This window comes from Vanacampus margaritifer, chromosome 9 (genome assembly GCF_051991255.1).
Source record: "Vanacampus margaritifer isolate UIUO_Vmar chromosome 9, RoL_Vmar_1.0, whole genome shotgun sequence".
NCBI classification, from domain to species: Eukaryota; Metazoa; Chordata; class Actinopteri; order Syngnathiformes; family Syngnathidae; genus Vanacampus; species Vanacampus margaritifer.
Window position 1 is genome coordinate 17,921,713 of NC_135440.1, and position 23,336 is coordinate 17,945,048.

At 41.8% G+C, this 23,336-nt stretch overlaps 4 protein-coding genes across 14 annotated transcripts in view; 2 read left to right on the forward strand and 2 right to left on the reverse strand.

The window, feature by feature from the left end:
- sgk2b (serum/glucocorticoid regulated kinase 2b) overlaps nt 1-5,351 on the forward strand; it is a 10,494-nt gene extending 5,143 nt beyond the window's left edge. The window contains exons 1-12 of one of the 2 annotated variants that reach the window (XM_077576209.1): nt 1-144; nt 557-632; nt 702-771; nt 882-907; nt 1,708-1,765; nt 1,845-1,928; nt 2,506-2,637; nt 2,709-2,821; nt 3,779-3,998; nt 4,250-4,405; nt 4,482-4,571; nt 4,703-5,351. The exon at nt 1-144 is cut by the window's left edge and continues 77 nt beyond it. In XM_077576209.1, coding sequence (XP_077432335.1) covers nt 78-144; nt 557-632; nt 702-771; nt 882-907; nt 1,708-1,765; nt 1,845-1,928; nt 2,506-2,637; nt 2,709-2,821; nt 3,779-3,998; nt 4,250-4,405; nt 4,482-4,571; nt 4,703-4,837 — 1,227 coding nt within the window. In that variant the 5' untranslated portion in view covers nt 1-77 and the 3' untranslated portion in view covers nt 4,838-5,351. The remainder of the gene's footprint in view (nt 145-556; nt 633-701; nt 772-881; nt 908-1,707; nt 1,766-1,844; nt 1,929-2,505; nt 2,638-2,708; nt 2,822-3,778; nt 3,999-4,249; nt 4,406-4,481; nt 4,572-4,702) is intronic. The other variant, XM_077576210.1, reaches the window with a different exon arrangement.
- Nucleotides 4,243-9,074, reverse strand: LOC144058024 (putative transmembrane protein 244). 4 transcript variants are annotated; one of them, XR_013295365.1, is made up of 10 exons: nt 8,231-9,074; nt 6,938-7,023; nt 6,366-6,439; nt 6,170-6,295; nt 6,044-6,088; nt 5,866-6,004; nt 4,918-5,055; nt 4,666-4,818; nt 4,468-4,583; nt 4,243-4,383 (listed from the first exon to the last, which is right to left on the reverse strand). XR_013295365.1 is itself a non-coding variant. In XM_077576211.1 (6 exons), exons 1-6 carry the CDS (start codon nt 8,261-8,263, stop codon nt 5,877-5,879), a joined length of 492 nt encoding a protein of 163 aa, XP_077432337.1. In that variant the 5' UTR covers nt 8,264-9,072; the 3' UTR covers nt 5,406-5,876. The 4 variants fall into 4 exon arrangements, 2 of the variants coding, with proteins under 2 accessions (XP_077432337.1, XP_077432338.1); XR_013295364.1 differs by having other exon boundaries at nt 4,918-5,071; XM_077576211.1 differs by lacking the exons at nt 4,243-4,383; nt 4,468-4,583; nt 4,666-4,818; nt 4,918-5,055 and having other exon boundaries at nt 5,406-6,004; nt 8,231-9,072.
- On the forward strand, nt 7,702-19,235 carry l3mbtl1b (L3MBTL histone methyl-lysine binding protein 1b). Of its 6 annotated transcripts, none has more exons than XM_077576208.1 (23): nt 8,585-9,371; nt 9,472-9,520; nt 10,768-10,886; nt 11,173-11,368; nt 11,516-11,711; nt 11,774-11,903; nt 11,987-12,038; nt 12,940-13,034; nt 13,110-13,214; nt 14,204-14,339; nt 14,420-14,511; nt 14,589-14,740; nt 14,826-14,902; nt 15,776-15,861; nt 16,098-16,208; nt 16,277-16,391; nt 16,533-16,629; nt 16,700-16,900; nt 16,988-17,089; nt 17,171-17,235; nt 17,778-17,950; nt 18,125-18,187; nt 18,254-19,235. In XM_077576208.1, exons 3-23 carry the CDS (start codon nt 10,776-10,778, stop codon nt 18,380-18,382), a joined length of 2,484 nt encoding a protein of 827 aa, XP_077432334.1. In that variant the 5' UTR covers nt 8,585-9,371; nt 9,472-9,520; nt 10,768-10,775; the 3' UTR covers nt 18,383-19,235. The 6 variants fall into 6 exon arrangements, with proteins under 6 accessions (XP_077432331.1, XP_077432334.1, XP_077432328.1 ...); XM_077576202.1 differs by having other exon boundaries at nt 8,590-9,371; nt 14,826-14,929; XM_077576205.1 differs by lacking the exons at nt 8,585-9,371; nt 9,472-9,520 and adding an exon at nt 7,702-7,752 and having other exon boundaries at nt 14,826-14,929.
- LOC144058019 (uncharacterized) overlaps nt 18,932-23,336 on the reverse strand; it is a 24,118-nt gene continuing 19,713 nt past the window's right edge. For both annotated transcript variants that reach the window (XM_077576193.1, XM_077576194.1), the window contains 7 exons: nt 22,213-23,231; nt 21,136-21,628; nt 20,993-21,045; nt 20,760-20,918; nt 20,523-20,680; nt 20,350-20,440; nt 18,932-19,467 (listed from right to left, as the gene is read on the reverse strand). In XM_077576193.1, coding sequence (XP_077432319.1) covers nt 19,385-19,467; nt 20,350-20,440; nt 20,523-20,680; nt 20,760-20,918; nt 20,993-21,045; nt 21,136-21,628; nt 22,213-23,231 — 2,056 coding nt within the window. In that variant the 3' untranslated portion in view covers nt 18,932-19,384. The remainder of the gene's footprint in view (nt 19,468-20,349; nt 20,441-20,522; nt 20,681-20,759; nt 20,919-20,992; nt 21,046-21,135; nt 21,629-22,212; nt 23,232-23,336) is intronic.

Sequence of the window (23,336 nt, forward strand, 5' to 3'; positions counted from 1 at the left end):
CGAGCCGTGTTTATTCTCGCGTTTAAACGTCGCTCCTCTCCTAATTTAGTTCTTATAGCCGAGCCTGTTTCGTCCGTATGACTTTGACTCACGACCGGGCGATGACCTACGCCAAAATGAGGAGGCTTGTGTCATTTTTCTCAGGTAAGGCGGTGTTACTGTACTTTTAATTATCAAGACTGACGTCATTTCGCGCTAGTACATGATAAGTACGTCATATAAAGATGCAAACAATATGTATGGCAACGTTAATGACTTGGTCTTCCTTAAATGCTAAACTCTGTTAGAAACGCGAATTATTGACACTTGACTTAAATTTCTCAATGGCCACGTTAAGTACGCTTGCAACATTTTGGTAGCAAGACAAATAACCCATATTAGAAACTTTGTCGAAGCAAAAAAAATAAATTAAAAAATATTCAGAGCCTCGTGTTTTTTAAAAGCCTCTCATTACAAGTTTTGTGTGCTGAATTAAGTATGGCAGAGGGCACTGGGCAGCAAAGTGATAAATTGTTATGTAACTAACCTTTCTCAAATTCTCACTATTATGTTTTAGCTCTGCTCAAGGGGAGAAAACCTCTCTTCGGGGACTTATTACACAAACTTGCCCCCTATCAACCGCTTTTCCAGCAGTAAGTTGTCATTAAAAATACATGTTGGAAAACATGGCCCGTCTCAATCTACTGTCGTCTCATTTGAAGTCAGGACACCCGAAAGATCCCTCATCCGTGGAGCAAAACCAGGGCGAAGACGGAGGATGGCGGCAATGCGGTAAGGAAAGGATGGCACTTTTTTTTTTTTTTAATAACTGAAGACATCGGATTGTTGACAGGAAATGAAACAAAAACTGACCTCTTGACCTTTTGTGAATTTCTCATTAGGGCTCACTAAGGTCTCAACCCTCTGTGTGAGTATACATCTTCAACTGAATGTCTAGAATAGATCTAATGTAATATTTGGTCTATGAGCACATACTGTAAACCCACACACAAGATTAAAAACATTTTTTACTTTCACAGATAAGTCACTTGTTTACACACTACACATACTGTATTACTGTCGAGTTAAAGAGAAGCCGAGAGCTCCTGGGATCGGCAAACCCCGTAAATAAACCACATCATTGTTTAAGCCGCGGGGGTTAAAGCTAGGGGAAATAGTCCCAGCGTTATGGTATTAATTTTCTGGCAAAAAGAAAATACTGTAAAACCACATGATGTATGGCAGTGGCCATGGTCATAATTCCACAACTATTGTAGATCTTTTGATTCAACCAGTCTATGACTTTTGTATCATTAGAATAAATGTGAGCAGATAATATATTGTAGTCATAAACAGGGGGTTCTTGATTTATGATGGTGTTCCGTTCCCAGCCAATCACTAACCAATATTAACACAGTAATAAAGTCCTAAACTAAATATTTGTCTGAAAAGACTTGTCGACAATAAATATTAAACAATCAAGTGAAACGGTGAGTAATAACTGTTTTCAACTGATAACAATTGTTCCATTAGCAGCCATACATGTCCTCGTTATAGGCTAGCACAACCTCCGACTTGTTTGAAACATGATGTGGTATGCTTTGGATCATGATCCTTCTAGATACATTTCATAAGTTGACCTTATTTTCACTTTTTTATTTTCCACTTTGGTAGTATATAAAGGCAATACCATAAACAAAACACATTATCTTCCTTTGTGGCTTCCAGGATGAAACCAACTGACTTTGATTACCTCAAAGTTATCGGCAAAGGGAGTTTTGGAAAGGTAGGCCTTTTTTTTTTGTGTTCTTCATTGTTGTATGTGTTGTTTTTGTTTAGCGTCATCTCTCGATCCTTTGAACCAGGTGCTGCTGGCCAGACACAGAAAACATGGAAGCTACTTCGCTGTGAAAGTGTTACACAAACAGACTGTTGTTATGAGGAAAGAGGTAAACTACCTATACCTATAGTAGTAGTATAAAAGTCCGCACACCCCTTTATTGGGGGTTAATCAGAGGTGACAGGTGTTTGCGGACTTTCATTTAATATGAGTTTGAATGTGACTGATTGATTCTCTACACATAGTTACGAAGGTTTGTGCACACTATACACTTTTGCAACCGGTCACATTAATAGTGTAAAAAGTTTTAAATTAATTCATCTTGGCTCAGTTTACTATATCACAAAATATATTATAAAAATAAAATTATATATATATATATATATATATTATCTATTATGTAGTATCCATTATATATATTTTTTTAAATATTTTTTTATATTGTCGCTGTACTGTGACAAACACTTATGTCCATTTTTGTTTCATTTATATTTTTGGGGGGATGAAACTGAACGCAACATCCCAAAAATTAAAAAAAAAAATACAAATTAAAAAATGACAAGTGTTTTTCCCAGGACAGTGACAATATATTTATTATATTAATTATATTTTATTTACATCAAAAACATATATATATATATATTATTGTATCCTCTACCTACTCACCTATAGTATTATATTTGTAGCAGCAGCATGTGATGGTTGAGAGGAGCGTTCTACTTAAAGGACTGCAACATCCATTCTTGGTGGGACTCCACTACTCTTTCCAGACACCAAACATGCTTTACTTTGTGGTGGACTATGTTAATGGTGGCGAGGTAAACATACGCAACATTCTCAGTTGTTTTTCCAAGCGCTAACAACCATTCATTCATTATGTCACTTTTAGCTTTTCTACCACCTCCAGAGAGAGGGTTCGTTTCCTGAAAGCAGGGCTGCTTTTTACGCTGCAGAGATGGCCATGGCGCTGGGCTACCTTCACTCGTTAGACGTTGTCTACAGGTAACTGAAGAGGTTAAATTTATTTTTCCTCTTTGCGTGTTCCAAAAATATGAAGACAGATTTAATGTAAGAAAAAACACCTTTGCAAAAATGATTTAATAAAAAACAGAGATCTCTGGACATCGTGACACACTCCAAACATCACGTAACAGGTGGAATTTCAGAGTGCCGAATGTGTCTCTTCCGCGGGGAAGATGGCTTCTTATAGTTAAACAGACCGCCTCTCTTTCATTTGTAGACAAAACATACTCTCTGGGTACTTTTCCGTGAGCGATGGCGCAAACAGAGTCAGGGGTGTGTGTGTGTTCGAAGCAGATTCTGTTCTCAAGGACTAAATGTGTTTTCGCACAGAACACTGAGAAGGAATTTTTTTAGATCAAACAATATGTTCCAGCTTAGGTTAAGGTCAAATTATACTGAGTTCAACACTATCTCACCTACTTGACACATCTATAAGACATTTCAACATGGTTAATATATGAAATAAAGAATTAAAATGTTAATAATGTCTAACATAACCTTAGTAACATCCTGCTTTGCTTTCTCGCTGTGTCTCTGCTTCTAAATTGCACTGTAATCCTTCATAGTGCTGCAGGTTATCATGTAACATAATGCCATCTGGTGGCGTATGTATGTGTATATATATATATATATATGGGAAAAAAAAGATCGAGTGCCACAAAAATGGTCGCAATCTCCAGGTTTGAAAAGTAAATCGCCACTGATGGCGGTAATTACTTTTTGATGAGAATTACCATAAAGAACAGCCATACTAACCACTAGTCCTTCTGCAATAATAATTTAGCTCCCTCACACTGTCGGTCAAAATTAAGCATTATTAACTCTTTAACGGCTCAATTTCAATATTGGATGATTTGAGTGTTTTCTTTTTTCTTTTTCTTTTTTACTATATATGCGCTTAGAAGCACTTACATTTTGCATGTGTTTGTGTGTCAGAGACCTGAAACCGGAAAACATTTTGTTGGACAGCGAGGGACACGTAAAGCTGACTGACTTTGGACTCTGTAAAGAAGGCGTGGCCGTAGGCGGGCTCATGCATACGTTTTGCGGGACTCCGGAGTACCTCGCCCCAGAAGTGCTGCAGGGTCACATGTACAGTCCCGCAGTGGACTGGTGGGGACTCGGCAGCGTGCTTTTCGAGATGCTATATGGACTGGTGAGTGCAGGGTTTTTTAGCGGTGAGAATGCCCTCTTTTTTTGTCTAATCTTTCTTTACTTTTTGAGGGCTTTCTTATCCTCCCCAAAGTTTGCAAGCACAATCCATGATAAATTGTAAAAAAATTTAAGGGGCCCGAACCAGAACCCAAATAATTTAATCTCTTGTAAGCCATCAGTAGTGGGGGAAAAAGAATGCATCTTTTTTCATGTCTTTTTTTTTGTTTTTTTTTACCTTGTTTGGTGTTTCAGCCTCCATTTTACAGCCCTAGCAAAACAGAGATGTTTGAGAAGATACTCCACGCACCTCTTTGCCTGCATAGTGGAACATCTGAGGCGGCCTGCTCGCTGTTACAGGGTTTACTGGAGAGGAAGGTTTCCAGACGCTTGGGGGAAAGCCGCGACATAGTAAGAGCATGTGCAGAAGACGGCTAGAAATGATAAATATACAAACCCACAATGAGACGAACCTCTGTATACCCAGTTGGAGCTGCAGGAACATCCGTTCTTTGCGTCCGTCAACTGGGATGACCTACTGGCGAGGAAAGTCACACCTCCGTTCATCCCCAATGTGGTAATTCTTCAACTAGATGTTTTCAACTCATTCAGTGCCATTGACGGCTTTAGACGTCAAAAAATCCATTTGAAATGTGAATGAGTTAATATACCGCATCATGATCTTTTGAGTGTCTTCTCTCTTGGCAGAGGAGTCCTTGTGACATCAGCTACATCGACCCAGAGTTCACGCTACAGCCCATGCCTGCCTTAACGAATGACAGGTGCCAAGAGGACGGGACGAGTGAGGCCTTCGTAGGGTTCTCCTACATGAACACCACATGAGCTGCTTTCATCAAGTGGATGTGCAGCAATTGTACAAAGTATTTATTTTTTCTACGTCATAAATCGGACTTTATTGGTACCTGTTGTCACTGATGGTGTAGTGGTTCACTCGCCTGAATGTGTGTTTTAGGTTGTTTCTCTCTGTATGTGCCTTGTGATTGATTAGTGACCAGTCCAGGGTGCAATCAGCTGGGACAGGCTCCAGCTCACCTGGGACCCTGAACAGGAGAAGCGCTATAGAAAATGAATGGATGGGTGTGAATGATATTTAATATGATTTATTTATATCATGATGTGTGCTGATTTACCTAATAATTAGGTCAAGGAGCATATGCACAGTTTATCCATGGGCACCACACTTGGAGGATTTCCATCCAAGTATAACATTTGATGGTTGTATTTATAATTGTGTCAAATGTCTGGACTTACTGTAATGTGGCTGTAATTCCTAAAATAAGTCATGTTATTGTGAAGCCTGTTAAATGAAAGCTAAAAACCGAATTTAAAATAAATGAATAAGAATGTCACTTGTGATTGCAAATACTTCTACATCTAACTGTCAAGAAGATTTAGTTAGGACACATTTAATTCTTTCAAAATACACAACAAGAACGTATTGCATCATTCCCATTCTGTCGTTACATTCACAGCTTTTCAAGTTATAGAAACAAATACTATATAATGTGCAACACAATTAAAATAATGCAGAAACATCTCCTTGTGGTATGGACATACCGTACATGCCCTGTGCAAATAAATGCCTAAGATTTGTTGTTGTTGTTAACCCAGGCATTATGTCATAATAAGGCACATACAATAGGAAAGCCCAAAAAAAAAAGAAGGAAATTTTGGTGAGTATCTGAACAGAAGTGTATTATATGGCAACAGTGGAACCATCCACTGCTCACAACCATATTAGCACCATCCATATGTTTGCCATGCACACAAAATGAGTATGTGCATTAACAAATGAATCTAATAGAAACCATTGTAGGATCATAGGATCCCATTGGCTGAACAAAATATACCTTTCTGATATTTAATAGACGGTGAATGTAACATAGCTTTGGTCATCTTGACAGGCGAAGTAAGCGATCAGCTGACCATTGCAGATCATCAGAAACAAGCCACTACCTGTAGAAAAACAAACAAAAAGAAAAATCTCATCTATTGACATTGTACATTCGGCTCTCTGGTTACTCTCACCTAAGGCCAACCACCACTGCCATGCCAGGGGAAACTCCAGCATCACTGAAACATGAAATAGCAGTCACAGCAGCACAATCCAAATTTTTTCCCCCTTAGTTGATACCTTAAAACTGCTGGACTCACCAAGGCTGGTGATGAAGATATGCAGACACGTGACGGTGACGGCGTAGTCCCACACTCGCCTCTTCACCACAGCAGCAAACAGCAAACCACTGCAGAAGTAAGTGAGTTCCAAGGACAGCAGGTTGACTGGTCCGGAGGGAAGAAAGAATCTGGTTTGTTGGGTATCATGCTGGCTAGCTGCCTTCAGTGCGCTAACCTAAGTATTTAGAGACAGAGTCCTCCGGCTTGGTCTTGAAGTCAAAAGGAATCCGTCCGTCGAAATCATCCAACCTGTGTTTAGTTGGAAACGGGTTAGATGTCCAAAATAAAACAAAACAAACAAACAGTTGGAGTCAGTTCAGTCTAAATAATCAGTTCATGGTCCCAACGTACGACATTTTAAGGTTACGAATGGCAGAAGAAAAGGCACACTCGGTTACTGCTGTACTTACTATTTTACATTTATTGTATGACCAAGAATGGATTTGTATTCAAATATTTCCTGCAATTATGACATTTAAAGCATAAGAAAACATCACCAACTGCACAAGAAGACACGCTCAGTTACTGCTGTACTTCTTTTCATTTGATTGGTCTATAGTTATTATGCGGAAGTGTTTGTCATACAAATATTTACTGTGTCTAAGACAATTTTGGAAATTGAAGCACTCCAGCTAGATCGCGGCCTGGTTAATAAACTTGAGTTGAGTGTCAGTTTTGCTTGTACTATTATAGAAGTTAATGTTTCGTTAATGTGCACACGCGTGTGCATGAGGGCTTCTCACTCACCTGAAGGCCCCGAAACAAACACTCCCAATCATGTAAAACAGAGAGTAGAAGACGAGCAAGCAGAGCAGCAGGTTGAGGAATACGGTCTGGTAGGCAGAGACAGAGACGTAAGTATAAGATAAAAATTTACATCATTCCCGTGGTAGGCAACACTAGGGGAACATTTGCTTAAGCACCCTGATTTGGCTGTGAGGGTTTTAACCATCAGCACAGAAGCTACAAACATATTGAAGACTCTTCAGAGGCCATGCCATTTTGCATTTACTTAAAATCACATGAAAGCAAAAGTATAAGCACAATTTAGCTTCAAATGGTCAATATCAAACCTTATAGGTTACCCCTAAATTATCATGCCAATGGTATTGTTTTGTTGATTTACAGATGTGGAATTGTAAACCAACCAAAAATCATTTTAAAGCCCTCCTGGCTTCTTGGTGGCTTTGTATAAAATAAAATCATATTTAGAAAAAACTTATTAAAATACTTGACTGCTTGTGCTACCCTAAAATACATCATACATTTGTAATGCTTTATCTTGTGTCTGTGATTCCCACAACTATGCAGTGAAGATTATCCAATTTAAATTAAGAGATCCTTAAATGTTTATTTGTTAATCAGTAATGTATATTTGCTCAATTGTTCATCTATCAATACCGGTGACGTATAATGACAGGCATAACAATTACATGCTCTTCCACTAGATGGCGGAAGGCACGAATTAACCTCTGTATCCAACCTGTTGCCGTTCAAACAAGAGAGTAGTAGCGTTGTCTTCCTTCAACTAAACAGGCCCAGATTTCCCACAAAGTACATTTGTGAGTAAATTGAGACAAGAACATTATTATTATTTTATTATTTTATTGTATATAGGCCTACGTGGTGTGACATTTTTGTTTGGTAACGGTTTGTTTGTTTTGTTTTTCTCATATAAAATATGCGCCTCGGCTGAGTAAAGATTGAGAAACTAGGGCACCGTGGTACCCTAAAATACATTATACGTTTTGTAATAATTTCTGTCATGTAGCTAAACATAAACAGGGTAACCACAATATTAGACACAGCTCTCATAATGATGCCCTGACAATCAATCACAACAAAGCATTACTATGCGTTGGATTCTATCTATTGATTGATCCTATAGATGGCACTGCAGGTGTGAGTCCCGCTTTACTGCTTCTTTTTGTCAAGACATAACCTGCCAGATGCTTTTTACATCACAAAATAGCGTCACTGCCATTTAAATGCATTGAACAACCTGACATGCCAACATTACGGGTTGTTTTCCTTTTTTACCTTCGAGTCGAGCGCTTTGCTTTTGAATGCCATCTCATGTTGTCTTCACGTCAGCACAATAAATGCGTGAGGTGAGGTTTGCTGCGGATTGCAGCGCAAACCCGCCCCTCCTCCTCCTTCTCATCATCATCATCATCCTGAGCCACCGCGTCATCCTCCAGCCTGCCCCACGGTCCTCTGCCGCCATCTAGAGGCCAAAGAGTGATACGACCGAGCGTGAGCCGCCCGCTTCTCTTCGCTGCACTAAAATGAACTCACCTCACCCCAGAAAAAAAGCAGCACGGGCCTTTGTTCGCTAAAATCACTTGTTTCAACAGCGCACTGCACTGATTAAACACACCAACGCGTGCTTTTAAGCATGTAAACAAATCGCCGCAATGCTGCGACCTAAAACGCGTCGTGGCGATTTGCAGCCATTATGGACGATCGTGCAGGTTAAACGGGGATACTTTTGGGTGTTTCAAACGTGTCCAACTATGCAAGCTAAAGCAAACCATCCGCACCGGTTAAGTCGCTCGTTTTGAGACATACTTGTACCCTCAGTGAGAGCTAGTAGCAGTACTCGGGTTACGTTACGAGCCCGACGCGTTGCGTAAGAATTAGACTATGTGCCGTTGTTGTTTTGTTCGACTTTTTCCATTTTGGGAAAATAACGCGTTTCCATCCGCTTTTTACACATGCATCCACACAACTGCTCATGTGCTATCCACACGTACGTAGCTAAATAACTCATCAAACCCGAGAAATATAGCTTGCGAGCATTACAAGGTCGAATTCCACTGCATTGACGTGCATTAATAAGTATAACATGAAGGCGATGTGAGTGAAAATAAAACATGAGGGAATTGTCGTTTTTTTTTTTTTTAATTGTTAACGGCAGACAATGCGAACATGTAACCGCGATTAGCTCGCTCCGGTCGACCGGTTGCTCGTGTGTAACGACGCCGGTCAAAGTGACTCCTAAGTGGGCTGTGTCACAAGCGCACAGCGGTCAACGCGTGTGTGTATGTGCGCGTGTTGCATTGACCACAGATCGTAAAGTGAACTTTTTTTTTTCCTCGAGCACAAACTTGTCAGGCAGCGCATCTTCCGCGCATGCGCACCCTCCTCAGCTCGAAATAAGAGTTAAAAGAGAAACGAGGTGAGTTCCACATTTTTGTTTAAAACACAATAGGTTAACTATTGGTAATTTATTCTAAGTTACGGGCGCTTTGTTGAAATAAAATCCCGTGTCGTTTCAGCACGCGGGCGTCAGTTTGCGTTATCTTCCCCACTCTGGTTTGTGAAACGGTGAGAATAAATCGTTTTTCAAGTTTCTATTGAAGAATTTAATCACGCAACAATGTCGAAGGTGGTGACAGTTACGCAGCGTTATTATTACTCTAAATGCTGATGTGAGGAATAGTGGTAACGTCTTTTTGCTATTGTTATTAACCGGGAAACTTATTTATTACGGCTTGCCCTTAGCTGGCTGCATCCAACCCCGATGCTAATGCTAGTCAGAGCGGAGCTAGCTGACAGTTAGCTTTGTGTCGGCGCTAAGCTAGGCGAACTGGGGCTGGCATTCCGTGACAACAAAGTGCAGAAAATAAGCGGGGCGGCAGAAAACAAGTCGCCGGGAAATTACTCGGCGACCGTCGGCCCTTGTTCGACGCCCCCGCATGGCTCGTGTGTGTTGTTTCGTGGCGTAACTTGAGTAATTTACATAGTTTAAAACGTGTTGGTTGGCCTCTCTCCCCCCACCATTGCGCCGCCATTTTGTACCAAGACGAATGCTAATCACGGGGCGCTCTTGCCTCCACTTTTATTTATGGCAGGAATTTAAAAAAAAACGCAAGTAAGCGTGTACTACGTCAAACTTAATACACGCATTGGCCCGGCCTCGTTAGTTACTTTTCCCCAGGTTGAGGCCCTAAAACAGCACAAAAACATCATCTTATTCCCAGCGTTGACCCTGCGTCAGGACTAAAACGTTATATCGCAATATAAATCAGACTAAAACGATGCCAAGTTGAGCCAGTCAGCGTGGAAAGCGGCGTTCTTGTGGAAAGTGGGAAACAAACCGAGCCGTCGCTTGTTAAGGTGAAGGCAAAGAGACGTCTTTAAGAGATACTGTTAAAACGAGGAAAAGATTAATTTATGTGCTTAACTCTAAGTCGGGACCTGTTTTCTTGTGTTGACCATCAAACGGGGTGTTGGTTCCCCCTAATGGGCCGCTTTGTCAACACAATACCCCGCTAGTTGGTCTGCAAAAAGAGTCTTATTAGTGAGTGTTTTGTGTGGAATCCAAGTGCATGGTGGATCATGCGAGCCAACGCACAGTCGCCACCAAGCGGTGATGTTGCAAATCGCTGTTTACAAGTGCAGGTAGCGTTTGCAAAGGAAGCCAGTCCGGTCACAGATGACCAACTCAATGGTTTAAAAAAGGCGATTATATGATTATAATATCTTTAGATTCTTATTTTATTTTATTGCCTTATTTCTGATTGCCTTTTTTGTTTGTTTGTATTACATACATTTTTTTTTTTTAAATTAAGGATCCAGAATGACTGACACTCCACCCAGTGACGGCCCCTCTCAAGGTGCCGAGTTTGACATGATGGGCGCTCTGGACTGGAAGGATGGCATTGCCACGTTGCCAGGAAGTGACATCAGGGTACAGCAAATTACTCAAATCTACTACAAATCTTGACTTTGGTCCCTTTGTGTGAAGTTTGCATGTTCTCCAAGACTAGATTGTTCATTTGTCAGAGTGTGAGTGGTTGTTTGTTTATATTTGCCCTGATTGGCTCGTCCAAAGTCAGCTGGGATAGACTCCAACTCATCTGTGACCTGAGTGTTAAACTTTATCTCTTACATACAGTACATACATGCACAGTATTGTAAAAAAAAAAAAAATCTGAGTAAGCCAGCAACTAATTTGTGTTCCTTGTGTTCTTTAGTTTCGCATGACAGAGTTTGGCACACTTGAAATTGTGACAGACACAGAGGTTAAAGGGCAGCCGCCTGTTCCTAAAAAGGACGTATTGGACCCAGTGCCATCTCATAGTCCCACCCCTCCACCAGAGGGTCAATCGCAGACAAAAACAGCACCCACTCCGGCTATTAACATTCAACCGGCGCCGCCTCAAAGAAAAGGTACCATGGTTTACCATTTAGGTGGTGGGAATGTGAGTGTGTTTGGTCCTTAGTCTATATTTGCCCTGTGATTGGCTGGGGACAAGTCCAGGATGTTATTCACGTCTAGTCACATTGGAGCATTATCTGACCCATTCTTTCCTGCAGCCCCTGGTCCCGTTGTCTTGTCTTTGGAGGAGACTCCCACTTTAGAAAGTCCCAAAGTGGAAGTTGGTCCAAGTGTGGAAGTCGGGCCAAACGGGGAGCTTACTCAATGCCGAACCTGTGGTGGTCACGTTGCTCGTGATGCCCTCCTACAGGGAAAGTTTTGCAGCCCAAACTGCGCACAGCCCATCAGTGGAAGGTAAAAATTACATGCTCACATAAGCACCCCCCCCACTGTGAACTGATTTTTTTTCTGACCAGGTCATCCCCTGGAGAAGCCCGGGAGTGCCAGCCTGCCGAAAGCGAGACCTTAGGTAAACGCGTGCGTAAAAAGAGAAAAATCTATATGGATTCTGGTGATGAGGAGGAAGACAACCAAGAGGAACCAGAGGTAGGAAGCGTCCACATTGCTTCGTTAAACCACCCTGACTGACTGCAACATGGTCATCAATTTTCTATTTTCTATTTTGCCAGGAGAAAGCCAAAACAACCAAAGGCAGGAGAGGAGCCAAAATGGCCAAACTTGGTACGTTTTGTGGCCCGAAAATGTCTTGCATGTCAGCATTTAACAAATTACACATTAGAAAACAAGGTGTATTTGGCTTTAAAACATTGAAAGCAGGTATTTATTATATGAATTATAATTTTTTTTAATAGTATTTTACTCTTGACATTGGAGGATATTAAAAAAAAAAAGGGGGAAACCCTGTGTTAGACTGTTTCTGCCTTCATCCATTAGTGCAGCTGTCTGCGGCTCTTTAGTCCCTTTCCTGTGGACCTCTAAAAAAAACGTAGTAATTATTTTTTTATGCATATTTATCTTTATTTTTAAATAAAAATATTCTTTAAAAAATTAATTATTGAGATTTAAAAAAAAAAATTAATATTAAAAAAATATTCAAGTCCAAATTTTTAAGTTGTCAGAAAAAGAGACGAAACGTAGATGAAAAAGTTTTGAAAGAATTACCTAAAAATGTTCAAGGAATTGCCCAACAGTCAGAAAGTTTATTTTTAAAAAGGCAGAAAAGAAAATGTTTATTAAAAATAACCATAAAATGTCCACAACATTGCCAAAAAAGGCAGACAATTTGATTTAAGAAAAGGCAGGAAAGAAAATGTCCAAAAACAAGAAGGAATCCTGAAAATTTCCATAAAATGACTACAAAATTGCCCCCCAAAAGTCTGGGAAAAAAGGTCAAAATATAGTCAAAAAAATGCCCCCAAAAAAGAGGAAGAAAATGACCATGTGTCGATAAAATTGTCAAAAATGGAAAAAATTTGACAGAAATAGCTTTTGACAGTAAAAGTTGCTGACCCCTGCACTCGTGTATATAAATACATGAGAAATACTAGAACATATCCCATGGGATAAGATCATCTCCTATCACCACCATTTATTTCTATTTATTTTGTTGCTCCGCCCCCAGCTACAGCCCAACCCAACAAGAAGCGGGCATGGAGCTGGCCAGCCTACCTGGAGGAAGAGCGGGCAATTGCTGCTCCTGTCAAACTGTTCAAAGAGGTACTTCGCCTTCATCTTGTCAAGAAGCAAAATACCTTCACTTCCGTCAACCAATCATCTGCCTTGTTCCCGCAGCATCAGTCGATTCCTCAAAGCCGGAACAGCTTTAAGGTGGGGATGAAGCTGGAGGGGTTGGACCCGTGTCACCCGTCCCTATTCTGTGTGCTCACCGTGGCAGAGGTATGTTTAACAAGTGTTTCCCGACACGAGCCATCGTTTTGTTGTATGAATGGCAGCATTTTGATTTTAGATTTTTCTTAGAACTATTAAGGGAAATTGGATGTTTAAAATAATGTGACATGGCACAGTGGTTAATAATTACTAAGCCCCAACTGACGGGGATTTTTTGGGAGAGAAAAAAATCTGATAACTGAATAATTGGCTGTTTATTTAAAAAAAAAATAGATAAAATAACTTATTTTTTGGTCTTTAAACACTTTACATTTAACTCATTCACTCCCAGACATTTTCACTGAAGCAACCCCCTTCGCTCCCGGCTCTTTTACTGGATTTTGACTGATTTTGCAAGGCCCACAGAATATTGTGTTCTGTTGCTATAAAAAAAAACATAGAACCGACCAAAAGAAAACTTAGAATCTCTTCTTTCATCAGGATAAAAAGTAAATTTCTATCTGTTTCCGTTTTGCAGCTATTAGCATTAGAATATAGCTAAGTTTCATCATTATTCACATTCCTGTTGAAAACAAAAAAGAGCTTGTTGCAACATGGCCCTGGCTGGTCTCTTATACTCTGCTGCCACTTACTTGCTAGCTGTTTTTTGTAATAACTACCATTGCTTTAAGCCACCTCTTCATGTCAGAAGCTGTATCAAAGCCTTCTGCATGCTCTACCATAAAAAAAACTTATTTATAAGTTTTTGGGTTTGAATGAGTTGAAATTACAGGAAGAATATTTGACTTCCTTTTTTTTTTATTTAAAGAATACTATGTCCTTTAGTATTTGTTTAACGTAAGAAAAGAAATGAAAATTTAAATAAATAAAAAAAACATGCAAAAAGCATGAACTGATGCAAGTATGATTACTGTATAACGGACGTTTATTCGCCAGAGCTCCGTACGAATATGAATATTTTAAAAAGGCCTACTATCAGCCGCTTAATCATCAGGCTTTTGTAATTACTGGCTTAATGAACTCAACTGTATTAACAGATCCAAGGCTATCGAGTGAGGCTTCACTTTGACGGCTATCAAGAGTGCTACGACTTCTGGGCCAACGCCGACTCGTGGGATTTGAAACCGGCAGGCTGGTGTGAGAAAAACGGACACAAATTATTGTTGCCCAAAGGTAGTCACACGCACGGTCTTACACTCGCAAGTCATTGCCTAATTTTACTTAACATCCATTTGTTTACATTTGTCTTGTAGGTTGTAAGGATGGAGAGTTCAACTGGAGCATGTATGTGAAAAACTGCAGAGGCCAGCTGGCCCCCAAGCACCTCTTCAAGAGCCTCAACACGGTGAGCATCGCGCTCCGTCAGCCGTCCCGCTGGCTCCTTTCATTTCCCACCCGCCGTTCAATGTGTCCCCCTTTCAGTCCGTGACTCCCTCCGGATTCCGAGCGGGCATGAAGCTGGAGGCGGTGGACAGGAAGAACCCGTCGCTGATCTGCGTGGCAACCATCGCAGCTGTGGTGGACAACAGACTTCTCATTCACTTTGACAACTGGGACGACACGTATGATTACTGGTGAGCCCACAGAGCACGAATCAACAAGTTTGTCCAATACTAGAATATTTGTTTGGAATGTTTAGAGTATTTTTTGTGTGTGAAGGTGTGACGCTAGCAGTCCATACATCCACCCGGTAGGCTACTGCGAGGAGTCTGAGCTCACTCTGACCACTCCAGCTGGTAAGACACAGATCAAGACACACGCGGGTCAGTATCAACTACTTTGCTGTTCTGTAAGGCCAAACAACTAATATGTAGATATTAATCATTGCCTGCTGCCTTGCTTTTAACATGTTGATTTGATGGTTAAGGCCAAAATGATTCCGAATCTAACCACATTTTTTTCCCTTTTCATTTCTATTTCTTAAATGGGTATCATTTGGCTGGAATAGACACAAAATAATGGCCAAAAAAGTTAGTGAATATAATTTATTAGCATTAGTAAAACCTTTTTTTAATTTTATTTTTATTTTGATAATATTCATATTCCTGAACTTGTTGGACAGTCTTGAAGAAACACAATATTTTGCACCATTCTAAAGGACCCTGGTGTAAAAACATTAAACTAATAAATATTTGAAATAGAAAAAAAACATGTCTTTGTCTTTTGCTTCTAAAATATACCCATTTACTAAATAAAAACTCACCTACTCACTCACTCACTTTGGGCTTGTGTAACACTCGCATTTGGAACACGATCCAACACAAGAATGTATCAAAAATTCTGTCTTCACAACATAAACAAATTATTATATGGTTGTGCGTTGCAGTGGTTTAGAACTGCATTGCATCATAATGAGAAGTGTTTCTAATATTTCTCTGCAAAAATATTAGAAAGCTCTCCAGCTTGATGCAACTAAAAGGCAAAACAGAACTTTTGTTACAACTCTTTGGAAAGTTGAGATTGGTCAGGTGTACCTAATTTTGTGGTGACTGCGATTAGCTTCTTCTAACCTATAGCAAGTTAGAAATGTTGGGAACGCATGCTACAGTCGCTGTCTCTGCACTTACAACTCATCATTGAGCTACAATGTTGTTGTTTGCTCTCATCAGAATATAAGCAACCTAAGAGTTTTTCATGGGAGAAATATCTGGAAGAGACGGGCACACAGGCTGCTCCTGCTCGGGCTTTCAAACCGGTATGTTTCACACACAAGCATAAATGTTGTAAGCAGTAGAGCTAGGAGTATAAGGAAGCTGTTCTGAAGTCTGTTATCAGGAGAATTACAGTAGTAAAATCGCACTGGGGTGGGGGGTGGGGGGTGTCATTGTATTTTCTAATTCTTTTAAGCAAGGGGATAAAAATGACTTACAATTGGAAATAAAATTTGTTGGGAGAAAAAATGTTGGTGTGTAACAGTAGCTTCTCTGGCAGAGACCTCCACATGGCTTCCAGGTGGGCATGAAGGTGGAAGCCGTGGACAGGAGGAACCCCATGCTCATCCGTGTCGCCACCGTCGCAGATACAGAAGACCACCGGCTTAAGGTACAAAATGGCCGCCAACTCCAGCCTCTTTTTGGCCCCTTACTAACTGCCATTAACAAATCTTTTAGATCCATTTCGACGCCTGGAATCCAGAGTACGACTTCTGGGTGGAGACCGACTGCCCCGACCTGCACCCTGTAGGCTGGTGTCACAAAACGGGACACTCATTGCAGCACCCGAACAGTGAGACCCTTTGCTTACTTTCCCCGACAAGTTGGCTGCAGAGATGGAATCATCCCTAAAAGGAGAATGGGCTATATTATAATATATTGTAACTTAATTGCTTATAACTACAATTGTGTTTGTCTTTATTTGTCCTCCCAGGTGTTAACGATGCGAGTCCTCCAGGACAGGGATGTCCCACCCCAGGATGCAACGGAATCGGCCATATAAGAGGACCACGTTATGGGACACATTACACGTCAGTCCTGTTCCATTATCATCGTATAAGATATATATTTGGCCTCACTAAAGTGTGCTGCTATGTGCAGTCTGGTGAGCTGTCCCTACTCGGAGATGAATCTGAACAAAGAGAGCTTGCTCCCAGACCGTCTCAGCGGCGAGCGACCAATCACGCTCGGTGGCACCCTCCCCCTCCCCCGCGGGCGACGCCCCGAACCCAACACGGCTACCGCCGCGCAGACAGCCTCCACGCCGGACCGGCTCGAGGCAGCCGAGGACTCCCGCGCCAGGTTTGCCCCGAGAGAGCTCCTCCCTGTGCTTGACATGCAGCACAATGTTGCAGCTTGTAGCTGAGAGTCAGTTGTCTCTGTTGCTAGGAAACCACTAGAGGTGGAGGCTGAGCTGTCAGGTCGCAGTAGCCAGCCAGAGCCACTAGGAGGTGCCAGTGAGCAGAACCAGAATGGGACCAGACACAAACGGTAAAAAATAATAATAAATCACCTCACGAAAACCCCACAAGGAGTTTAATTAATTCTAACTGCTAACATTGTTCCTTTCAGGACTTCTACTGCTCCCAAATATCTCAAAATGCACTACGTGAAAGAAGAGTCTGGTGATGGTAAAGGTGTGTGCACTTTTCACTGTGTAGAACCTCTAAAGTACAACACAATTTGGTCACAAAAAAAAAATCTTTACAGAAAATGGAAATAAAAGTAATCCATTCCAGGGCCAAATTGTTGCCATAAAAAAAAAAAAAAAAGAGAGAGACTGTCAGTATTAAGACGTAAAAACAAGACACTATTTTTGTCACAGGTCTAAAATATAAGATATATGTTTTATATGTAAAATGTAAAAACAATACGATACTCGGGTCCAAACTTAAGTGGTGAAAGCAAAGGTAATGCACGTCCCCTTTGGCATAACAATCTACTTGCTAAACTTTGGAAGTGTCACAAAAAAGCCAAAGAAAAATGTCATCCTTTTGTTTCTTGCTTAACATGTCAACATATATAACTATATGTTGACATTTTGAATAATGGCCGTTCCAGTGTTTTGTTTAGTACTTTTGCTCAAATTTTAGGACCGCATATGCATTCCACTACAGAGGTTCCATTTAGTTTGAATACCACAGTGTAAGGAACCGCCTCCTGTCCTCTCCCGGCACAGACTCCCCAGACACCATTTCCCTCCAGCAAGCCCTTCACGAATCCGTGTTCTCGCCCGGCGTCTCTGCCACTCCCCCCCACCGGGTGGCGCTGTGCTGGGACAAACACTGTCAGCTGCTGCCCGAGGTTCTGGGCCTGACTGCCAAGAGGGTGGCGGGATGGAGCACGGAGGAGGTTAGGCATTCAACACTCAAGTCATTATATTACGATTCATCGTTCACCTGCTATATCGCCAATCAATCACGTTTAAATGATCATCGTTACTTATGCCCACTTCAAACTCTCAAATATGAGTTTCTTCGCCCTAATATTTTGGATTTCATGGACGTGAAGCCTTTTCCTTTCCAGGTGGCCAGTTTTGTGAAAGGACTCCCAGGGTGTAAAGAACATGCGGCTACATTTAAAACAGAGGTAATATGTCGAGTGATTTTGTTTTGAGTGTTTAGTTGTGAAATCGGTTTACTTTGTCGTCTCTAGCAAATAGACGGCGAGGCCTTTCTGCTGCTCACCCAATCAGATATTGTCAAGATCCTGTCCATCAAATTGGGCCCCGCCCTCAAGATCTACAACTCCATCCTCATGTTTAAGAGTGCCGATGAAGAGTAACTGAGGACTCCTGACAGGAAACTTTACAAAAAAAAAGCCATCCGCTTCAATAAGTTGCTCCCTTCTCAATGGACTTGTTAACAAAGGGGGAGTCTCTTAACCTGTATTATATTGCCGAGTTGCGTTTACTGAAATGTTAAATAACTACAGACACCTTCGGAAAAAATCTTTCTTACATTGTTTGCGGCTAGGTTGCCTCCAAAAGAAAAGTCAGAGCTTTCAAAAAACTGGTTGACCAAGCATATTTGTTGCTTGTTATTATTATTATTTTTTTATATATGAATGGCACTATGATTTTTTTATTCTCCACTAGACAGCAAGTGAGAGTTGAAAACAGTATTAGTGATGTGACAAAATTCCAACTTTTGTTTCCGTTATTACTTTTAATTTTATGAAGTCCTCATAGGGGTGTTCAAAATTTAAAAAACATACAAACGTTTTATTACTTGTAAATATTTTGAGCATTTGAGGTTGTATTAAAAGTGCACGGCGGGCTGTATGTTTCCCTGCCACTGGTCTAACTGGTAATTCAACAAAAAACCTGGTTCATCCTTTTCATTGTTTTAATGACACATGAATGTTTAATAATAAACAACAACTTTTTTTCTTCTGCCATTGTAAAAAGAATGCAGCTTACATGAGGATTTACTCCTGCTTGGTTATGCAAATATTGCAGGCAGTGAAAAATATAAAACAGAAGAGTCCTCCCAAAGTTTTGGAATGTGTACATCGGCAAGTGTTTATATGCAAACAAACAGCTTTTATTTATGTATTCTAATTTAAGGGTTAACGGTACGCCGTCTTGGCTCCGAGGAATGTGAGTTTGTGTATGAAATAAAAGTGATACACACTACTTGACTCCAGCCATTTCATTACATGCCGACATGTGGGGATTTAACCCCAGTTAATTAGCCATTACAATCCAAAACCAACACTAAAACCTTGTTGACAAATTGGATGCAAACGTGTTTTATTACAATTGTCAAAACTGCTGCTCGTCTATTAGTCGGGACTGTCTGCGAGTACCCTAGAAAAGCTGATTAACGCAGGCTGCTCCGTCAGGTTCTCTAGGCTGTATGCGTGGCCTGTTTGAGCAAAGCAAGAGACGAGACCATGAAGCATAAACGTTGACATTGGGCTTTGCGTCGAATCTTTTCTGACAGCGTCACGTATAAAAAATTATAAAAATCAAAGCGTAATTTAAGTCAGTGGTCCCCAACCACTGGGCCGCGGGTCATTTGGTACCGAAAGAAAAAAAAAATTGCATTATTTTTTTCGAAAAATGATGTTTTATTTTGAAAAGTGGCCGCATTCTGTCTGTTACATCCGTCTCACTTGACAACTCTGTTGTTGGTGCGACGTTACGTACACCGTTAATAAAGTTGCACATGATTACACAGTAGATTTACGTTCATTATTATTATAGAGAAAATACCACAGTTTTTTTCTTGTCATTTTATTTTGTCTTTATCAGCTTAAACCTTTAGATTGGGCCGTGAAAATATTGTCAGACATTAAACCGGTCCGTGGTACAGAAAAGGTTGGGGATCACTGCTTTAGAGCAGTGATTCCCAACCACCGGGCCGCGGACCTGTACCGGGCCGTGGGCCCCTTTGGACCGGGCCGCACAGTTGAAAGAATAAAAAAAACTTACTGTACTTCCGGTTAATAGATTAGCCGAGGCTTAAAAATATTTTATTTTGAAAAGTGACCAGATTCTCTCTGTTTACGACGGACTCTTGACACATGTCAAGATGCTAATTATCTCTGTTGCGTTTTGTTACCCTTGTTATGGTAGTGGACTTGCGTTTGTTGTCGTAGCCTTTTATTAATCAGCCGACGAACAGCCGAGCACCCCCCCACCCTCAACCCACTGGGTTGCCGGTCCACCAAAGTTGTGGACATGTATGAACCGGTCCGTGGTGAAAAAAAGGTTGGGGACCACTGATTTAAGTGACTGTTCTTACCACACGGCACCGTGAAGAAACTGCCCGCGTCGACATCAGATTCAGTGCAGTCGATTTTTACCTTGACGGAGCTCGTTATCAGGAAACAACCCTTTAGGGCAAAACAAACCAAAAATATGTAAAGAACTTTTTTTCCTCGCCATTTTGGAGGTGAAATAAAGAACAATACTGACCATGTTAGCGCTGTGGTCCACCCACAGAGGTTTTTTCATGAATGAGCCCAGCAGCATCTTCCCTTGAGAGAGGTTCCACCAATGCACGTCCTCTGTGATGCCCATGGCTCCGCTTTTGTAGTAGTACCAGTCAAAATGGTCAAGGGCGACAGCCAAATCTGCCCGGAAACACTTTGAATAAAACCTCTAAGCCAGACGCACACATAGCAAATATCAGGAAAGATTCTTCAGTCTTACTTTTGTCATTTCTTCCTTTCCGGTTGGTGGAGAACACAAGTTGGAGCCACTCAATCAGGTCGGCCTTGTCGCTGAACTCCACGGTGCAAGGTTTGAGCGGATCAGCACACAGGTCGCTAACGGACAGCCGGGCTAGTGAGTGTCTGTTTGACGGTAGGTCTGGAACCCGTATGGATTGGACACGTGTTGCTGTGCGTTTAGTTTCTGATGTTTTAAAAGTTGTTCAAACTTACCTTCATCATCGTGCGGTTCCAGATCGATCATGCACACCGGCCCACTTTGTAATCTGCCCCCCCCCAAGCGTCCCAAAGGAAGACAAAAATATGGACAAAGGAGACTATATAGCATAAGTGATGATATGTTGTGTTTTGCTTACGCGTGGCGAGATGGACAGATGTTGTCCCGCAGGTTGTCCAAACTGCTTTGACTTCCTTCCACCGTGATAGTTCCCTGACAGTCGGGAGAGCCAACTTGCACGACTTCATGACTCTGACGGGCGCCTCCGTCGACAGCTAAGGTCCCGTTGGAGACGACGCCCCTCGTCTGCTTTTCATCTTCCGCTTTTCGGCTGTGCGGCGATCTGACGGCACGCTCGGCTGATTTTGGAGGTCTGCTTCGTTTGGATTTTGCTTTCTTGCCATGTTTGGACGTCTTGTGATTTACATTTAAAAGCTGGTGGGGCTCCGCCGCTGCCGCCACCGCCGCCGCCGCCACCTCTTCTGGCGTGGCCGGGATCTTCCACCACTCACCGGGCAGTTTGCTATGCCGTTTGTCCGGCAGCTGCTCTGGAGATTCAGTGAGAGTGGACGGGAGGGGTTTGCTGCGCTTTTTTGTCTTCGCCGTGTACACTTGCGGGAACGCAATATGTTCTGTGAAACACAAACATTTTGACATTTGAGTGTTTAATAACAAGAAAACTACATTCAATATTAGGGATGCACAAAATTTGACGTCATATAGATAAACCAGATGATAAAGAAATCCGCAGATAATTGGCTGGTCCACCTGTTGTGTTTGTGGTTCAAGTTGTGCCCAACTCCTCGACCCCTCCCCTCTCCTATGGTTATATTTGTGACATCATAATGCGCGCGACCTCGTGTTCACAGAAGATGCATCATGGCGACATGGCAGTCGCCAGTGAGGCCCCAAAATTAATACATTTTTGTTGCATTTTTTTTTTAAACATGACTTTTTTGTTTTGGCAAACTCAAAATGAGTTACTGGATGTCTTTGAAGCAGAGATATCAATAAAATTCAGCTTTGTGGTCCTTTACACAATGTTTCCATGCATTTGTACTTATAGTAGGACTCAAAAGTATATTTGTATTCAAGTTAACTTTGCAAACAATTATCGGCTTACTTATCGGTGATCAACATCAGTACTTTCTAAATTATTGGTTTATCGGTATCGGTTGAAAATAGCATTATCATACAGACCTACTCAATACTCAACTGATTTTGTAGTTCTGCTCCAGAGGAGAGTCCTGATCCGGGAATTCCAGTTGGTCCTGATCTCGCATTTTTTCTGCTCCATCTCTGTCAAGTTCACTGGCAGATATTTTCCGCAGGGCTCTTTTCTTCTTCAACGTGGCTTTTTTGACATCCTTCTTGGTTGTGCTTTTAAGCGTTTTGTCGGCCTTGACCGGTGACGCCGACGCCGACGCCGACGCCGCCTTGGTCGCTTCTCGACGGTTGGCTTTGGGCTTGTTGACGCGGGGTGCCTCGTCCTCCCCCTCAGGCTGCTCTGCGTTTGGAGGGAAGCTCAGCCACCACTCCCCGGGCGGGTTTCTTTTCCTTTTGCCCAGCACCTGACACTCCTCAGGGGAACTCCAGCTCGAGATAGTCTGGTGGATTTGTTCAAATGTTCTGCCTGCCGAACCCTGAGCAGGGTCGATTTTCCCCGGGTGGAAATCTGTGGGAGGAAAGCTACATTTGTCAGGAGAAGCCAGGCCGGCATCTTCACACTCCTTGCTGCTGCTGGACTCCAAATGCCACGCCTTCATCTGTTTCGTCTTTGCAGTCGGTCTGCTGCTCTTGGGATTTTCTCGTTTGGCTTTTGAAGACGTCTTCGCCTCGGATGACGGCTTGACTCTCAGGTGATCTGTCTGACTGCCGGCCACCACCTTCAGTTGGTCGTCAGCATTTTTGCGCTTACTCTGTGGATTCTTATTGTTGGGGGTATTGCGATGCTTCAGCTCGGTCTTTTTCTCTCTCTTGTTGCTTGTCGTTTTTTTAGGGTCTGTCTGCACTTCGGGTGTGTTCTTGCTCGGGAGATTAGTCTCTCGCAAGCCGTCTTTGGAACCCCTGTCAATCGAGCTGCCTTTGTCACTACTGGACTCTTTGTTCTTATTCTGCTTAGTGGTTGGTTTAGTAGGAATGGAAAAGGTAAAAGATAGGTCGTCATCCAGAATCAGGAACTCTTCCTCTAACTCAGGAGGGGGCGTGGGTGCTTTAACTGGTGTCAGGGTCTTCCTGAATTAAAAAACAAAACAAAAAAACAGATGTCTTGAAAAAAATGCTTTTTTGTCAAAATATCAAAGAAAAAGAATTACACCACACTACAATTTTATCCTCGTT